General features: G+C 42.4%; 1 protein-coding gene across 1 annotated transcript in view; it reads left to right on the forward strand.

Moving 5' to 3' along the window:
- The window catches only part of slc6a9 (solute carrier family 6 member 9), a 64,829-nt gene that overhangs the window by 11,624 nt on the left and 33,698 nt on the right, over positions 1-19,507 (forward strand). The window contains exon 2 of the mRNA XM_030114207.1: positions 6,419-6,796. Within this exon, the coding sequence (XP_029970067.1) occupies positions 6,767-6,796 (30 nt within the window). The 5' untranslated portion in view covers positions 6,419-6,766. The remainder of the gene's footprint in view (positions 1-6,418; positions 6,797-19,507) is intronic.

Below are 19,507 nucleotides of genomic sequence, written 5' to 3' on the forward strand. Positions count from 1 at the left end.
TCGGCCGAGAATGGAATTAAATTGTTACACTTGTGTGTGACCACGGATTTGAAAGTAAGTTTGACATGACGTATATATTATATTTACATTTTTTACTTGGTTTACCAAGAACGTCGGCTGCCTGCAGTGATATCCAGTCTTTTCATTGTGGTAAGATCAAGAGTTTTCGTTTTCTCGGTACCCAGCTGGTTAGCTTATTGTGTTATTGACACACTTGAATCCGGCTGCAAGTTTAGCATGATGCTATCACATCTTCACAACTTATCGCAAGATTACACCTCGTCTCCCCTTTGCCCGCATCCCCCGAGCAACATCTCTTTCCAGAATCAATCAGGTCGACTAAGTAAGACTAATAAGTAAGAAATTTGCTAGAAAAATAGTTAAAACTATTCCTATTTGTTGTTATTGAAGAAACACTCCCTTTCAACAATCTGTCTTCTCGATCAACAAGTTTTTTTCTTTCAGTGTTCCCCATTGCAACTTCAACTTCTAAACATTCAGCTGCCATTTGTAAACATTTGACCTTCACATAAAAATATCAGTAACTCTTTATGGGCACAGGACTGTTTTTAGGGAGTCGCTCCTGCAACACACTTGTGTTCTGCTCTGACAGGACCTGCATAGGAACCAGGTATTAGCTAGGGATGCAAATTATCGAGTAATTCATCAGTCGATAGTTGTTTCATCTTATCGATCGGTTATCGATTAATTGATAAGCGGCAATTTTTCTGCAAAGCTGAATTTCCCTGTAAATCAATCGAATTTCTACGAAAATGCTGTCTTTCTTATGAAAGATAAAATGCAAATCATATTCCTTAACAAAAGATTTATTCTTAACAGCAGGGAACGACACATTCACAAATGGAACAATGCAATAACAAGGTTCATTTAAGGCTAGTTGAAACATGAAAATAAATAAGTGCACTGTCTGTTAGAAGCAAAACAAATAGAACAAAAACGAAGCTGACTAACTTGAAAATAAATTAGTGCACGATCTCTTATACCCCCTTTCCCACTGGCCAAAAAACCCGTTTAAACCCGCTAAGTCATGGCAGTGGGGAAAAGGTTTGACCCGGGATTTCGACCCGGGTCGTTGACCCTGCAATCGACCCGGTAAATTCCCGGGTGAGTTTGTAGTGGCTTTTAGTAGGAGGGACACATCCGGGAACTTACATGATGACGTCGACGCAGCGCGGCTAAGTTAGCGCGCTAGTTGTTGTTTCTGGACACGGCGTGAGATTTCCTTCGTCAACATGACCCAGCAGTGGCAAGATAGCGAGACCAGAGAGCTTCCTCTGGTCCGTGGGGAAGAGGAGATTCGTCTACAGGTAACAGGGGCTGTGTTCCGCTGCATTGTTTACTTTCGTTTTGCTCCGTCACACTGATGATGTCATCAACGTGGGACACCATCAGTGCGGGAAAACGCAGCGATGCGGCTCGCCAGCAGGAGGTGAGACCCGGGTGTGCAGGCGGTGGGAAAGGTGTCTAAAAAGGCGATAGTTAGCGGGTCGCAGACACGGGTCGACCCGCTAGTTGCAGTGGGAAAGGGGTATTATTTAGTAGTATAATAAAATACATAAATTCTGAAAAGAAATTAAGTCACAATTGGACTATTAGCACCATTTATAATCCTACTTTACATTAAAACACAGGCTGCCTGTAAACAGCTAAAAACATCCTGGGAGTAACGGATGTGCCCATAAACAAAACTAAAACATCCATGCCATGGTGGTCCTCATTGCAAAATGTGAGACTTATCTATTTTTGTTTAAAAATATGAGCACTTTCTTACCTCTCTAAATCTCTGTCCCTCAGAGACATGTATTGGCAGCATGTCTGCAGTAACGGTAATGCCCTCTGCCTTCCTGGAGTCACTCGTCGTCCCAAAGCTGCGGTGACTGAAGGCTGAGAGCTCCTCGCTCCTCGCAGCACGGCTAAATGTCACGTATTGCGGTGATAATTTAGCGAAGTTGTGGAGGAGTTGTACTTCAAAATACTTCCACAGATTGTGCGTTTGACATCTTTGTCGTCATGAACCAACTTAAAGTGGTTCAGTACCGAACTCCGTCTGCGCCTTCATCCTGCCAGCTTACTGCGTCTTGTTGTTGTCAGGCGCCGGCTTCTTCTGTGTTCCCGCGTGTGTGTCAAGGACGTCTGGCGTCAAGCGCGCCCTCGTGCGGGCTTGCGGGGAATTACAGGTTCAATACGCAATTAATTGCAAGTAATTTATTTTAATCGAGTAATTTCTTACCAACAGTTAATCGATAATCGATTAATTGTTTGCATCCCTGGTATTAGCAGTTACACCTCACTGTCTCATGTGGTGCATCCACTAGATTGGAACGTGGAGTGGAAATCACAGCTTCATGGTTTAAACAGGGCGGGATCAAGCAATGCAGGTAATGATGCCATGCCATCCCATTACAAATTGAGTAGGACTGCACCCGTGTGGAAGTGGTGTTGCTCTGTAAGCCCCGAGAGCTGAAGTAGATCTGTCTTGACTGTGTGTTCTGCTTCACGGTTGCTCTGTGGAAAGTTTATGCTGCTTGTGATGTGCCGGAGAGTGTATGCCTCTGTGGATGCAGAAAAAAAATGATCCCCAAGACCTGGCCCCATTGTCAGTTATTTTCAGACTCTCTGGAATGCCATGTTGAGCAACGATGGATTTCAAGTGGACAGTGATGTCCGTTGATATACAGGGTGTAATCTGTGCAATCGCTACATACCTAGATGCATAGTTTGCATGCATAAGGTACTATTCAGGTAGGGCTTGTTTTCTAGTATGCCACATTCTGTCGGGGTAGTTTGAGTCCTGTAGGAAATCCTTCTCTTCCTGTGTTTCACTCTGCTGAACTGGAGCTCTTGACAGCATGTTAGACACCCACAGACTATTCCCTGGCACATGTTGGATGGAGTAGGAATACTGTATCCATTGTATGCAAAATCGCCATATGCGTGTCGGTAGGGCTTGTGATCCCAGGAGACTTAGCAGTGGCCTGTGGTCAGTTTCTAACAAACTGCTTGCTGACAGGAAAAGTTTGGAATCCCTCACAGACCCAGGTCAGTCCCAGCACTTCCTTCTTCACCTGTGCATGTCTCTGTTCCGTTGACGTGAGAGACCTTGATACATTAGTAGGCGGCTTTCATGCATCCTCCCACAGCTGGATGCATGACAACACTGCCAAGGCCATTGGCATGTACTGAAACGTCCACCTCCCTGTAAGTGACTGCTACCAGAGCTTCTTTAAGTGCATCTTCTTGGTCATGATGGACTCAACACTTCTTAGACAGAAGATCTTGCAGTGGTTTATCTCTCTCAGCCAGCTGTAGGATGAAGCTTCACATCTGGCTGACCATACCCAGTAGACTCCTCAGCTCATTCAGTCTTTGCACTTGCATCTTAATGCAGCACATTTTAGTATCAGGCTCATTTCCCATGCCCATGTGGAATGAGTTAAGGTCCTGCTTAAATGTTTGGACCTGGAGTTTTGTGTTTTTTCAATAGTAATTGTCACAGGAGTGTGGAACACCCACTACGACCAAAAGCCTGCAAAGCTGAGGACTGATGAAGACTAAGGATCTCTCAAAGATCCTAATTTTCAACAGAGATCCTTAATCTTTACTCATGACCCCTTGCATGTTTTAGTTCTGTCTTCATTTGTCTTTTGTCATTTGATGTTGATGTGATGCTTATCCCCTCCATTGTGTGTTTAATAATGATAATAATGGTTTTGAAATCTGCGGAGGTTTTACTATAAGACACTGCGTCTCTGCAGACCCCAAGCCCACAGGCGTCATATTCTTTTCTATAGTTTCTTTGGAAAGTTGGAAATACTGTATTCTTTGATATGGAAACACGGTGCGCACTGACGACGTTTACATATGCACGACGTATTTTCCTGCTATGCACGATCAGTCTCACTACAAAGCAGGTCAGATGCGTCCTATTCACACTTGTCTTTTGGGCTCACTACTTGTGACATGATCACCCGAGATGCAGGTTAATGCAAGCTGTGAACACCAGACACATGGTCACAATCTGAGAATATAACCGATTGTCCTAAATTAAATAAGAAGTATTTTGGTTGTGCAACCTTTCAAAAAAATGAAGTGGACATGCAAAACTTGTGACTTCTCATTTTCCAAACGGTTGGACCGAATGAAACATTTTGAATATTGAAAGGTTTTGATAGCCAGTTTTCTAATGTTTCAATTTCTGGCCTGCAGAACGAAGCCACTGTAAAACACGGTAAGAAAAGAGTCTACGATCACCCTCGAGATGCTTCTTATTAGGGCTGAACGATATATCGTTATCATATCGATATCGGAATATGAACATTCAGGACATTAGTTTCTCAAAATCAGCGATATCAAAATTTCCCCTGCTTGCCCTGCATGTAAGCTCGCCCATGCACAGGTAAGGCCAGCCAACCACAAACCTCGTTTACTGGTTGACAGCTGATGGCAGAGGGCGGCTGCAGAATCTGCACAAACGAGTTTGGTGGTAGTGGCAGTGAGTTCTCATAAATAAAACTGCATTTTTTTTTACATCCTTTTGTATAATGATGTTTTTATTTTTCTGAAAAACGCTTAACTTTCGCTGAATCCATTGTAATATATTGTATCGATATCGAGATATCTGGCATGGATATCGAGATATGAAATTTTGCCCATATCGTTCAGCCCTACTTCTTATAGATGATTCTGTACTTCCTTCACCACCAAATTCAAGAATAGACGCAGACCCCTCCACTGTAAATGAATTTTCATATCCCTGCTCACAAGATTATGCCAGCATATTTACTCACTGTTCCTTGGCCATTGTCGTTTCATTACAGACGTTTTCCCGTGACGTTGACGGATCTCACACAGAAAAAACTGTAAAACTTGCTGCTTTATAACTCTGATATGTAACTGTACCCATTTGACTGAACCAATTTTTTTGCAAAGGATTTTTTTTTTCATTGCCGGTTTTGCTCATGTTGGCAACTAGATTTGTTAGTCTGTATTTGTATACAACTTTTTTGTTTTTTTTCACTTCATAATTTGACTTATTTTAATACCATAATGAAAGCTGACATGAGCATTTTAGCCTGTGGGTAGTTTTTAGCTAAAAATACTTTTTATATATTACCTCTGATAATTACTAGTTAACCATTAAGTTGTTGTCCAAAATTTGTGCAGAACTCGCTGTAAAAGTTATTAAGAAAGTATCAGCTACATTGCAACTGATTTTATAAAGGTGTCACCTGGTAGGAGAGAGCCAAATCACCGATTTTTTTTTTTTTTTTTTTTTTTTTTTTTTCTTTTTGTGTGTGTGGATGTTCTTCTTTAGACATTACATTACGGAATTACTCACTTTTTTACTTTGTTTTTTGTTTCTCGTCATCGTTTCATCAGTGCGCTCTGTGCGCCGGATGCCCCGGGGCGTTTTCGAGTCCCTGCCGGCTGCCGTACATGTGACGGGAGAAGTGTGTGCCGTGCACGCGTTGTTTTTTTTTTTTATGTGTGTGCAACACTGAATGGAGGCTATATTTGGCAACATTTTCTCTCCTTTTAGCCAAAGTGCTTTCAGTGCACTGTTTAGAGTTTTTATTTATATTCACTGAAGGAGTCAAATAAAAGGAGGCATGCTGCAGACATTATGAATCTGACTCACGCAAATCTCCACAGGATGAACAGCTATTGGTAACTTTGATTTTGTTTGTGAAAAAGACAAAATATGCTCTCTTTTATGATTTTATGCTGCTTTTTTAATATATGTACTTAAAGCTTCTTAGATTGTTTTCAGACGAACATCAGTCAGTTTGTCTTTTTTCAAGACCCATTTCATGAAATGGTGAAAAAACAGTTGCAGATCTAATAACAGTCTCTTAATAACAATAGTATGGTGGATATATTGGTAACGTTTTTAAAGTCCAACTAGTTGAATTAAAAAAAATACTCTATCTAGTAATCTTTTTTGATGAGCATTTCAAAAGTCTTAACTCAGAAGTATTTTCAACCACTTTCTTCCAACTCCAGACAGAGTGTGCTTTTCCCAGTTTGGCTTTCCTACAGCGGTAGTCAATGGGCAGTCTAAACGTTTCCCTAACAGTTAATCTCTTTACACAAAAGGCCACTTTGTTATGGCAGCTGCTTTGCTACAAAATGCAAATCTCTTACTACATGTCTTCTCAATTCTGTCCCTGTGTCCATTCAGAGTATTTTTCTCAGAAGTCATATTTCCACACCTCGGTGTCGCCAACGCTCCCAGCGTGAATGATTCATGATGCTTGTTTTTATTTTTAACCTTGAAGCAGATCATGTACAACGAGCGCAGAACTGTTTTGAATGTGGCCAAGAGGACAAGTAACTAAAAAGTGTTGCTTTGCCTCCCCCTTTTCCTTCTCCACCCCTCCACCCCTCCACCCCCCAGCCCTCCTCTCTGCCTGTCACGTGTTCTTTTCACAGCATAGAAAAGTTTCTGGATTAGGGCAGAATTAACACAAAGCGGCGACGCCACTCCAGCTACACGCACAAACAACGCGGGAGAGGCGAGAGGGGGGACGGAGACGGAGAGAGCGGCGCGGCGGGGTGAAGACGCTCCAGCGGACCTCGGCCACCTCAGAAAACTTCAAACTCTGATAGCGAGAGGCAGACGAGTCCAGCCCAGAGTGACAGAGCGAGCGAGAGAGAGAGAGAGAGAGAGAGAGAGAGAGCTGCAGCAGAGGCAGACAGAAGGCAGCAGAGCGGCAGAGGATCTTTGCCGATAAGGTCCTGAAGGATGGAAGAGAAGCAGTTTGCTGGGATCCTGGTAAGTTCCCCTCTCGCTTAGTGAGCACATGCACACACTCTCACTCTTTTGAAAGCAGCGTTACACAAAGATGCAAACACATTTCAGCTGCGCTGCACCGCTGGGGATGCAGCTGCTGGACCACCAGTTGAGCCCCCTTTAAGAGCAGGTGGTTTGATGTCACTACACTCCCTGAGCTTTTAGTTTCTATTTTTTTTTTTTTTTTTTTTTTTTTTCCAAAAGAACAGGATTTTTATTTGCAATTTTTTTTTTTCTCATCTACACATGATTTTAAGATCTCAACTTGAGGTGGGGGAAAAATTGTCCCAGTTGTTTGCTTGTGAGTTTTGAGCGCAGGGCCGTAATTCCCTCCAAAAGCCGCCTTATCGTCATCGAGCAAACTTTATCCCCGAAGTCCACTAAGTCCCCAAAGTTTGCTCTCATTTTCTGTCATAGAAGTTCCTCTTTCATCACGTCGTGTTTTCTTTTCACCGAAAATCTGATTGTCCCAATTGCCGTGAACAATAAACATGTTTTCACTGTTTTTGAACTGCTGATAAGAGATGAGGCCAAGAGGTAAATCTGTCAGTCAGTGTCGGGCCTGCGCGGCTGGTAAAGCTTTAAATAGAGGTTTGGTGTCATTGGCAGTCAGGTCACTTCTCTCTCCATCTCTTTCTCTCTCCCTCTCTCTCCCCCTTCAGTCCAAGTTCTTCGGTCCACTTCCTTCAGTCCATCTTGAGACGCCGATAAACACAGACTCTGAGCCCTACCTCGCTTCTGACATTCTCGCTTGTTTGAAGCCTTGCTTTCCTCCCAGATTACATTTTTTTTCCCCTTTCAAGATGTATATCCAAGTTAAAATGCACACACACTGTCTGAACTTAAGAGGGGGGCGTTATCAGTCTCGCCCGCTCGCTCCTCTCACGCTCTCTCAAAATATTTGAAGGTGCTTCGAAGTTGGAGGCTTAATTTTTGTTCTCACAACTTTTTTTTTTTTTTTTGCAATAAGGTTTTATGCACAGTGACAGATTGCCAGTCATGGAGATAATCGGAAAAAAGAGAAAATGTTAGAGGTCATTAAAGATTATCACTCGTTGAAGATACAAATGTGAGTCTGCGCTTATAGATCTGCGAGGTCACCGTGAAGATACAGACTCTGTAGCTGCCACTCAGACCCTGCCAGGTGATTCCAGGGGAAAAGTAGAATAAACAGCTGCAGTACTGATACGTAATGTATTGGCCGTTACGTATCCGAGTCGATAACAGCTTATAGGCTAAGTTAAGGCATCCAGTAAAATATTTGAAAGTTACTATACACACTCTTTTTAGTTCTTTATTTAGAAAAAAAGTTTTTAATCAGTCATTAAAATAGATGTTTTTACCTAAAATACTCAAAATCTTCTTAAATATATTTATTTTTTGGGGTTTTCTATGAACGTAGCGATCCAGGCTTCATGTTGAGGGCAGACTGTACCGCTCTTGTAGTGACTGCGAGCTCGAGCGAAAGCACCCTCATTCACTGCCCGTCGCTCGCGATTGGTCGCTTCTCCGCTTGTCTCCAGCAGTTGTGGTCAGCGATGTCAGCTGCAGGGTTACCGACATAAACAACCAGAGTGAAAGGGAGTTAGTGTGTCGAAGTTGTTCACCCTATGCCAACTGTCACGTCAGCTGTTTTGTCATCGCACTCCTTTGTCTTCGCCCATCTTTTCACTTTCATAGCGGAGAATAAACACAGTTTATCCATCGTTACATTTTTTTCTGCTGTTTATCTCAGCGTGCCCCTAAGTTTTGCAAGTCCCTGCTCTTTTTTTTGCTGTCTGGTTACATTTATTTATACCAGCCCAGATGGTTGGTGGATGGACCCGTCATTGTAAATCTCGGGACACACAAGGCGCTTGCTTCCTGCTACCGCTTGGCTCTGCTGGTAGCCTTCTGCCGCGACTCTTTCTGTCCAAACTTAATTGCCCCGCTCGCTCACGGCGGTCAAAAGGAGCCCCATCTCCTCAATCTTCTCGCGTTGTCTTTGACTTCACTTCCACCGAGCGGATGAGCAGATGGCGCGCTGGCACAGGCTTTCGGTGGACGGATCGCTGTCTCTTTGATTTTTCTCCTTAGCTACGTCTTTTACACTCATAGTCTTTAAAATGTCTGCTCTTTATATGTACGTATAAAGATGTGAGAGGAGGAGGAGGAGAAAGAGGAGGAGTTGGACCGAGATTTTGCTCGATTGCCCGCTGAACGCCGTATTCATGCGTCTGACTGTGTAGACCACAGCTGCCCCTCCATCACCGGCGAAGCCAAATGGAGGAAGAGGTCACGAAGCACTGGCTCCTGATCAAAGTTGAACTTTGGCAAGCTGCTCACGGTTTGCTTGCGGCAACTGAGTTTTCTGGGGGTTTGTTAGCAATTCTAATCAAAGTTGAACTTTTTTGTCAGGAACAAAAAAGACAACCTGTTGAGGTCAGATACTCCAACGTATCTCCTGGGAACCATCAATATTTGACATTTACGATGCAGAAGTATGTTTTTTATATTCTATAAATTCAGAATCAGCCCATTTTGAATAATTCTGTTTCAGTTGAATTGTAAGAAATGTGTACAGTTATTCCTATCAGTTCTGTTACTTCATCATACTTTCTTCTATACCTGTAATTTACCAGGGCAAATACATCTAATACTAAATTGTATGCAATATTCAGACTTTTTTATGCATTTAAATGACATGGCATATGAAAGAAATAAATGACTCCCAGAAAAACCTACAATTATGCTTCCAAATGCAGAGAAGCGTGAGGAAATTAATGTAATTATGGTGTTGTGAGGAGTTCTAGTGATTTATATGAGCATGTATACTGTGAATACCTCCCAACTTTGGACAAAAGGATGTACTTTATGCTCCCAGTAATCACTAATATCTATCTGCCGATCACATGGTTGCAGTCGTTTAGGTCATCCATGAGATTCTCCTCATGCATGTTTTAATAGGATGTCCATCTACCATCTATCATGCACTACCTTTAGTTAGTTTAATCACATTAGACTGGGATCTACTTCATCTGTTACTCTGGGTAAAAGGTAGGATATTAGGATCTGCTCTGTGAAGTTCAAAGAAACGTTCACTTATTTGCACATTTGATCATTAGGTAATGCAACATCCTCTTCAGTTCCCTGCAACTTTCTTTCTAAATATAGTCAAAGAAATCTTGTGCTTTCCTATCTTTGTATGGGAAGTTGTAGAAACTGATACTGTATCAGTATCTGCTATTCCTACTTTGTAATAAAACATTCCAAAATTGATTTGCACAGTCTTTCAAAATGATTTTTATCAGTATTTGTTTATGTTACACTACCATCTGCATCTGCATATTTCAAGAGATCTTGAACATTAGCGTAAACATTGCCCCAAATATACTGTATAGAGTCAGGTTTTATTGAACAAACCGTGCAAGTGCAGGCTTGAGTTTTTTTATTCGAGGATAGTTTAAACACTCTTGTCTTTAGATTGCATGAGGAAGCTGCAAAACCCAAAAGAAACCCCCACAGGGAAAATCTGCAAACTCTGCTCAGAAATGTCTCAACCAGCAGGCTTCTCGTTCTCATTGATAAACTACTGAACTGCCTTTCATTTTGCTCTGAAAATGTCTCATTGACTCTCTGAATCACAAAGAAATGCAGAGCATTGACAAACTGCAACTAAAATGTGAGAGCATTTTACTTACAGAAATAGAGAAAATATAGTTTTTGATAATTATTCTGTGATGGGAGTCGACCAATTAACACGAGTTCAGGAATCAAGCAAGAAGAAAAGCCCCAAATCCAGACTTCAACTGGAGGCTTATTGATTTGAGGTACATGTATGAACCACTATACCGCCACAAGGCCCCTCTAAAGATTAAATCCTTAATTCCAAAAGTTTTGAGAGACTGAAACATAAAATTTTGGAATTTTTTCTTTTTCCTGTTTGAGAAAATCACAGTATTTTTGGATTGTTTTCACTTTTGACCGGCTGCATGGTGATTGCTAATCTTATGTTTTCGTGATTTGATTGAATAAGCTCTGACAGTTTGACACATCCTTCTGGCAAAATTAAAACATTGCTCCATAAAAATAGCATGAACAGTAGTACACAACTCAACTGTGTGTCTCTTATTCGAAAAGTACAAAAGGAAAATATTTGGTTCACTTCAGTAAACTCAGTAAATCACACTTTGACATAATAAATCCATCAAACCAGGAATGTCATTTTGTGAGTCTAATTATCTAACGCAGTTGTGTGTATGAGGATGCAAGACATCGGCGTGTTGCTCAGTGTGTTCGTGTTTTTGCGCGCGCGCCATTTCCCAGGGGGTTGTGCGGCTAATGTGTGCTGCAGGCTGTGAAGTGGAAACTAAACGGAAAGAAATAGTGAAACCTACAGCCTCAGCCTCCCTGAGGTCAGGACTCACACACACACACACACACACACACACACACACACACACACACACACACACACACACACACACACACACACACAAGCAATTAGGTCGCACATTAGATTGAGATCAAGACATATTGTACATATTTGCATATGCTAATGCAAACACACACACAGACATCCACACACACTCTTGCACCAAATCCATTCTGCTTCTGTTATCATTTGTAGCATCTTATATTGCCATTAAGGATCTAATTTTAATCTCACAAAGCCTGTATCAACACATTTTATCTCAAAGTTGGGAGCTTCCTTGCCCTGCTCATCAGTTTGTAGTGATGTTCTAAGTGTCGCATGCATATTTTTTTTCTTGTGCGTCTTGTCGCCATGTGCATCACATCATTTATGCACACTTACTACAGGTGGACCCCTCCCCTCCCCGCTCCTTCGTCCCTCCCTCTCTCTCTCTCTCTCTCTCTCTCTCTCTCTCTCCGTACTTACGTAAGAGGCACATTGAGCCGAGAGTCAGTCGGTCCAGTTAAAGGCGGTGCTCAGCAACCGTGCCGACCGCCTCTGGGACCAGCGGCCGACAAGCAGATGTGAACCAAATGAGAGAAAGATGCAGCTCTGAGGGCAGGTGTGGGGAGAGGGGGGGCTAAAGTCAGACATGATTTCTGTTTTTTGATTTCAATCCACCACCCCCAACTGACCAGCTGAATGAAAAGGGGAAAAGAAAAAGTGGGTACGGGGGCACGGCCATCGCCCAGCGTATGTTTAACTGCAGCTACTGTGGCGAACGTACAATTAAGAAACAAGGGCCTCAAATGCCAAACACGTCCACTGCTGGGCACTCTTGAAAAGGTAACCCACCACCAACCAACCTCCTGTGTATGTTCACACATGCACACGCGTGCACGCGCGCACGCGTGCACGCGTACGCCCCCCCAAAAAAAGAGTCCATTGTGTTTCAGACCTTTAGATTTCATTTGGAAAAACCACTCAGGCTGAAAATTTCGTTTTCTGATTTTCTTCCTCTCTCCTTTTTCTGGCTTAATGGGTCTCCCCCCCCCCAAACTCCACAAAAAAAGACAAGCGAGTCAGAAAGAGGGCACTTTACACTCTTCTCTGTCGTCCTCTGAAGTCAGTGGAATTATGGACAGGGCTCTGACATTGTGTCTACAACAGAGCTCCTAAATCTCCCCCACTTTCTTTTAGTATTATTATCATTTTCAACGGTTTCCAATTGAACTCTTTTCAAAGGCCTTTTCAGAACCATATTCAGGTAATTTGTTGCGCTTGAACCCAGCCTGCTCCTTGGCTACGTGTGTGTGTGTGTGTTGAATGGCAGCTATAGGCCTGGGACGAAGGGGGGTCCGCTGTTCTCAGGGCCGGGCAGCCCTCTCCTCGCTTAGTTACACACCTCCCCTTGTTATTTATCACTTTTCTTCTTCTGTCGGTTTCCTCCAGTACTTTAGCCTTTTTCAGGGACAGGATCTGTAACGTCTTTGGTTACAGCTGTCTGATGAAGTAACATTTTTGGCTCTCGGATTGTTGAGATTCTGGCCAAACGTGACAAATCCAGGTGCAGCTCTGCTGGGGAAGAAATGGAAAAAGTTCCCGGTGTGGTCACAGCTTGACTGTTGACCATCACTCGCAATGGGCCTGGTATACGTGATCATCAAAGCTACATTTTAGATAAGTTCTGATAGTGTTCAAACTAAACGGCGCCCAAGCTGGAGCAGTTTTACTGGACAAAAATAGAAACATGGTATCAGTTAAAAAAAAATAATAATAAAATGAAATCAGTGCAGATTTCTTTAAATTCAAATGAAGAAAAATCAGACTTTATAGGTTTGATATCATTTTATCCATATATTTTGTCCACATCCGTATTTAAAACAAACCAAAGCTTGTTTTATTATTATAAGAGTACTAAAATGACCAGTTTACTATCGAATAACTGCAAGAAAAGCTGAAGTTAGTAGACCTTCAGACATATATGCGTTGACCTATTAAATACAGTTGCAGTACCCGTGTGCGTTTCCTAAAAGTTCAGTTTTCTCTGTTCACATGGAGACAGGAAGCTGAGCCGTCGTACACAGACACCCAAAGTACAACAAATGCAGCCAAAGGGTTTTCACTTGAAGAGGCTGTCAGGTGAACTGGACCTGAAACTGACCAGCTGATCAGTGGATGCCCCTCCCTCTAACGCTGAAGCGGTAATATCATCGTGACGATGTTTCGATGAGGTGACTGAGCCGGGTCGGCGGTTCCGTCCAGCTTTCAATCAGAGTGATCAGCGGGTTGCCAGGTCAGTGTAAAAATGGCTCTAAAGGTCAGAGCAGGTCAACACTTCGACAAAAGTCTTGAAGGTTTCCACTGAGCTGTTTTGTTCACAGACAAACACGTTGGACACATATTTCTTTCCTTTTTGAAATGACGAATCACATTTCTCTTCTGTTCTCCATTTTCCGCCCTCCCTCTCCTGTCGCATTTGAAGCGGGACAGTGACTCCGGCCACGTGAGGCCAACTTCACTCACATGTTCCTCACTTTCATCCCCAGCAATGGTCCCATATGTTTGTCAAAATGTGTATGTTGTGTGCTTTTTCCGGCCCGATTCGTTCCCATGCCTTCTCTCCGATGAGCCCCGTTCTCCCCGGGGGTCCGAGCCGAAGCCTCACGCTATTTATACAGACCGAACAGCTGGGGCCCTCCCAGCCAAAGCAGTGAGGGATGGGGGGGGCGGGGATGATCACTGAAACTTCAGGTTAAACCAAGCGTTTCAAATGTCTCTATGCTCTCTCTCTCTATTAGTATCATATATATAAATTGCTGCTTCCGTCCTTTCCTTGTGTTGTGTGGAGAATCTGGCCACACCAGGTCGTGTACATTTCAGGTCAGCTGGCCAAACATCACTCTCATTTTAATTTTGTTGATTATCCCATTTGCCGTCTGTCCGTGGTTTCTTTTTATCACTCCGTTTAGCTTCTGTTTTTCCATTCCTCTGCAGCTGATGTTTTTTTCCCTTTCGTTCTTTTTTTACTTCCCCAAAACACACTTTCTTTCCCCGCTTCCAATTAAAGAGCGAGCTGTGTTGGGCTGGATAAAAGAGGTTGATTTTCCCTCCAACTGCGCTTCAACACACTTTGTCCTTTTGTTGCTCTGGACAAAGCTGAACTGCTGTTGCAAAACTGTTTTTTTTTTCCCTTGTATGCGTGTGTATTCCCTCCCTTTTCTTCTTCTCGGTGGCTCCTGTGGTGCTTGTCCTATTGTGAACTTCAGTCCTGTGAAGTTCTCTCTGCGCTGCTCTTCCCTTCACTTATTTCCTCCCATCTTCTCTCACGCCTGCTCTGCCCTCCGCTCGCTCAGCTTTTCCTCACATGAACTACTTGGGAGGGAAGAAAAAAAGTCCAGCTTATCGATGCTCCCTTCAGTTCAAGGCCTCTTTCACAGTCAGACGTCCCATCACAGGCATGCTGAGCTAACGAGAGGTGAAGACATATTAACCTAATTGCTGTAAGGGACAGATATATAGATCGCAGAGGATGTAATGAGCCCGGACATGACGGCCGGCTCCCCGTGAGATCAGCCGCCGACTATAAAAGCAGGTTGATCCATGGATATTCAAGGGCGAGACGTCGCGCTGTGAGGCATGCACCTTTTAATTTTTTTTATCCTTTTATCAAGACGTGTTTATTCACTTACACTGCGGATTTTAAGTGTTGAAAGATGATCCTCGTGAAATTCTTTGCCCCCTCTCCAATCAATATGAATCTCCAGGATGAAACCATTCACGCTTTTTTTTTTCCTTGCTCTCTCTTCATGGAGCCTTCCAGTTCTCATTTATCAGAGATGGTGCTGTAGAACAGTGAAACGAAATTCAGGCTGCTGCTACCGCGGTCGGGATGCAATAAGCTGTGACAGCAGAGGAGGGTAGATGTATTCCTCGCATCCTTTATTTCTGTTTTTGGGAAATGTTTTATTTTATTTGATGTTTTTACATGTTTATTTTCATGATACTAAACAAATGTAATAAAACAAGCAGCTGGAATTCCAGCATGTAGCATAGAAATCCTTAACATGTGACTGAATAGGTGCAATGTGTAAATTTAGAGTTGCTGTCCTGTGATCGACTGGTGAACCGTCCCATCACCTGCAATCACTGAGGGTTGGCCCGAGTGCCCTGTGGCCTTGAACCGGATAAACTGCATCAGCTCCTATTACTCGGATAGATGAAATGTTGCTATCATTGCATGACAGTTTGCAGCGCCACTTTACTTCGATTATAAAATACATCTGTTTGCATTTTCCCTGAATCGTAGTCGTCTGAACATTTTGATCTGCCCTGCAGTTAGAAAATAATTTAGCAGGAGAGTGGAGTTTGTACACCAGAGGGGGAATATCACCGGCAACCACCACAACAAACCGCACCCTGGTGTCTCATCAGTGTTTAGGGATGTAGGTTGTAATTCTAGTGCCTAAAGCATCTGAAATGTTTATCTGCACAAATCCGGCGGCTTGATTTTCAAGTCATAAAGTTACTTGACTTTCTCTGGAAATGATAATTTGATAAATATAACCACGGATTCCTGATTCCAAGGTTGCCATGGAGGCATAAAACATGAATGATGGGTTTATCACACAATGACTTCACTAATCTTTTTATAAGTTGTCAGATGTTGTGCCAATTTATGCATCATAATCACATTATGCATTATAATGTCTGTTATATCGGCTCACAGTGCGTTACACAATAGTAACTGATAGGAGTTGTTACTGTTGTTTTTTCCAGTCCATTTTGTTGTTGTGTGTCCCTGAGAGCCTAAACAGCCCACACCTTGAAAACCACTGCCTGAGGTAAACTCAAAACAGATACAGCGCATACAGCGAGACCCACAGCCATCGCATGGATGACTCAGTGTTTTCAACACATTAATGCAGATTTCGCTTATATTTGCACGAGTTCTGAAATTGTTTCAGAGCTTTTCTCAAGCGCACCTTCTCATATTTCATCCCTCTGACTCGTTCCGATGCCGTCTTGCTTTAATCGGGCTGCGCACCCGGTTTACACTTCTGTCTCTCTGCATCCTCAAAGTCAAATTGATTTGAACTGTACAGATAACAGGAGGATGCTGACGGCGTGCGTTGCAGTTCAGCACAGCGGCGAGGATCATTTACAGGACTCATTGCGTCAGTGTTTAGGTCAGCTTTGGCGCCGCTGTCGGCCCAACCTTTGGCCACCGGCTGTGATGTTTTAGGGTGAGATGTGTTTACTTGACCTCGGCTTTACTGTTTGCTCTTTTCTTGTATATGTCGCCAGTGGTTGGAAATGTATGTATGTGTGTGTGTGTGTGTGTACGTATGTATTCACTTCAAAGCGCTCCATAAGTTGCACAAGATACATGTTTGTTTAACTGTTATGTAGTTTGGACTGGCTTGGAGGTTTTTCGTAAAAAGCCAATATTTGCTTGCTTGATGCCGTTGTTTCGGTTTGTTGTGTAGAAGTCCTTAAATTCACAGGATTAAACCGCAGTTGGAAGATGAATCCAAGTAGTTGAAAATAATTCCTTCTTCTTTCGGTTTGTCTGGACGGACGGGGAACGAGAACATTTAGACTGACGGACGGACTGACAGCCACAGGCGTCATGTTCAGACGGCGAGGAGCTTGTTTTAACACCGACTCGCGTCATTAAAACAGCATTGTTTGCAGTTACACCCTTTTGTAACTTTTCACTGAATATTAATTGTGTTTTTTTGGCCTTTAGGATCACAAAGCTCTCTCAGCCCCTGAAAGACATTTATCTGGCATAATTATGCAGTGATATTTGAATGTATTTGTCAGTGCAGATAAGAGCGCTTTGAAAAAGGAGAGGAAAACATCAGGGTGTGGATGAAATGGATTGAATTCAAAAATGAGAAAAGATTATTTTCCTCTTCACTTCTAGTATCATGTTTGAGTGATGCAGTTTTCTGTTGTTGTTGTTTTTCCAACCTTAATGTTGTCTTTTTTCCGCCAACCGTCAGATTTATTGTGTCAAAATCACACTTTGTTCTTAATTTTCAGAAAGACGCAAATGCTCATTTCACCTTTAAAGGCTCAAAACAGTTTCACGCTTGATCTGACCTGCAGATCCTGAAGTCTTTAAATGTTTTCATCGACAACTTACTTACTGAAGCTCCTGATGCAGCATCTGCAAGTTCTTGGGCTAACATACGATTTATATTCCTTTATTTAATTTTATGACGTGTTTATTTAACGGTTGCGTCTCTCTTCTTAGGAAGAGTTTCCACTCTGTTTAGCTACAAAAATACAGCTCACAGTAATAAAGCACATTTTTCCAAAAGCCACATTGGTCAATTTTACTATGCAGTACAATGCAGCAGTTTTACAGGCAAAATAAGACTTTTTTTGTTCACCAGCAGATATGTCAAAATAAAGAAAAAAGCTTTAAAAAAAGGAGTAACAATCACCCTGTTTTCCAAGATTTGACCAGTGCATCAGTGTGAGTGTAAGCAGTGGGTGAGCAGCAGCATTTGATGCCATCCTGCTGCAGCCTCCGATATGAGGATGAGCAACACTGTTTACCTTGTACCAACGTCCTGGGGACAGCTGTGAACAGCTGTTAGCTCGCCATGCACATAGAATCAGAACCGTTGGAAGCAAATGCACCAACCAGTTAACGCTTAAATAACCTTTTGAGCATTTTGTTGAGCTGAAATGAAAAATGAGTTGATTTCGGTCAGTTTTTTTTTTTAATACTGTAACAAACCTGGTTGCGCTCAGCTTTCTCTCCCCTATAAATAAATACATCAATCATCTCAAGACTACTCACTCAAGAAAGTGAGTGGTGGTAGTAATTTCCAGGCTGAAACTGAAATCCATATTGTACCTCCCTATTTGCTTTGTGTTTAGATACCTTTTTTGGAAGTTAGAAGTGTTCACTCTCTCTGATAAACTAAACTAAATTGGTTAAGAAGTGAAAAGGAACTCAAACAACACAGCTCCCTGATGATAAAACATCTAACATCTGACAAAACCTCCGGTCTCTCTGCATAAATGAAAATCCAACCTGTCCTCAGATTACACCTTAAAATTAGACCCACAAGTATATTTTAATACCTACTTGATTTTAAAGTGTGGGTGATTTGGCTTTCAGGAAAAAGTGAGACCCAGGCTGCACTAATCTTCAAATTACTGTGTATTTGTTACAGTCCTCGGTGAGAGTATTGGTTTGTCTGAAGTGGAGCTTAAAATGAAAGTGAGGAAGAGAATGAGAGAAACACCTCCTTGGTATTCTATTTTTCTGTTTCCTTCTCTGCGTTAAGAGTCAGTTTGTGTTGCATGTTCAGTTGCGGGTTTCAGTATCAGCGTCTGTGTGTGGCCTTTGGGTTACCTGTAATAGATGTTGGCATGTGTTGGGACGTGCACGGAAAAGCCTCGAGGAAAAAAAAAAAGACAATCCTTTCTGACCTTATCAGCGTTACTATTCTCTGCCCTCCTTGATGTGCGTCTCGCTGCTCTTGTTCATCAACGTTTCCTGTTAAAGCGAGGACACCAAAGGCATCAACTACATTTTGAGCGGATTAATCTCACATTGTCTCATATGATGACTTCTTATTTCAATACACATGTAGCTCTCCTGGCCGAAACTTGGATTCTGAATATGTTTATTAATCTGCTCTTTCCTTGTAATGACTTGTATTGTTTCACGTATTTGATTATTTGGTGAAATCCTCCTTTCTTCTTTGCTATCCTCGCCATCCAGGTTGTTTGATTGAAAGACATTTTGATATAAATTCAACAACTTGCTGTTATAATCAGCATATGTGCTTTTCTGATTGGGGTTAAATAACCAAGCATAATAGGGCAATTAGTAACTGAAAGAACCCCCACTTCCTCTCTGCAAATGACCCGCTGCAGCCACAACAAGCAATTATTTTAGGATCCTTTGTTTCTGCTAAATTCATACTGAGTTTTTATGATTGAATCAAAGCCGAGTGCCTGCATGATTAAAGTGTATTTAAGTGCACGAGCGTATGTGTGGGTGGGTGCACTTGTTAAGGATTTCTTTAGGTTTGACCCAATCTGAGGCCAACAGACCCTCCTGAGGCGATGCTCATAGAAAGTGGCAGGATCCCTGTGGAGGAACTAATGATCTACCAGAGTTTGTCAAATACACACATACACAAGCACACACACACACACACAGACACACACACACGCACTCAGAGCATTGTCGTACTGAATCGTAGCACTAGAATAACCCCTTTAAGATACGAGCACTTGTTTCTGCAGCCTTACGCTGCATAACT

Source organism: Salarias fasciatus, chromosome 18, assembly GCF_902148845.1.
Source record: "Salarias fasciatus chromosome 18, fSalaFa1.1, whole genome shotgun sequence".
Taxonomy (NCBI): domain Eukaryota; kingdom Metazoa; phylum Chordata; class Actinopteri; order Blenniiformes; family Blenniidae; genus Salarias; species Salarias fasciatus.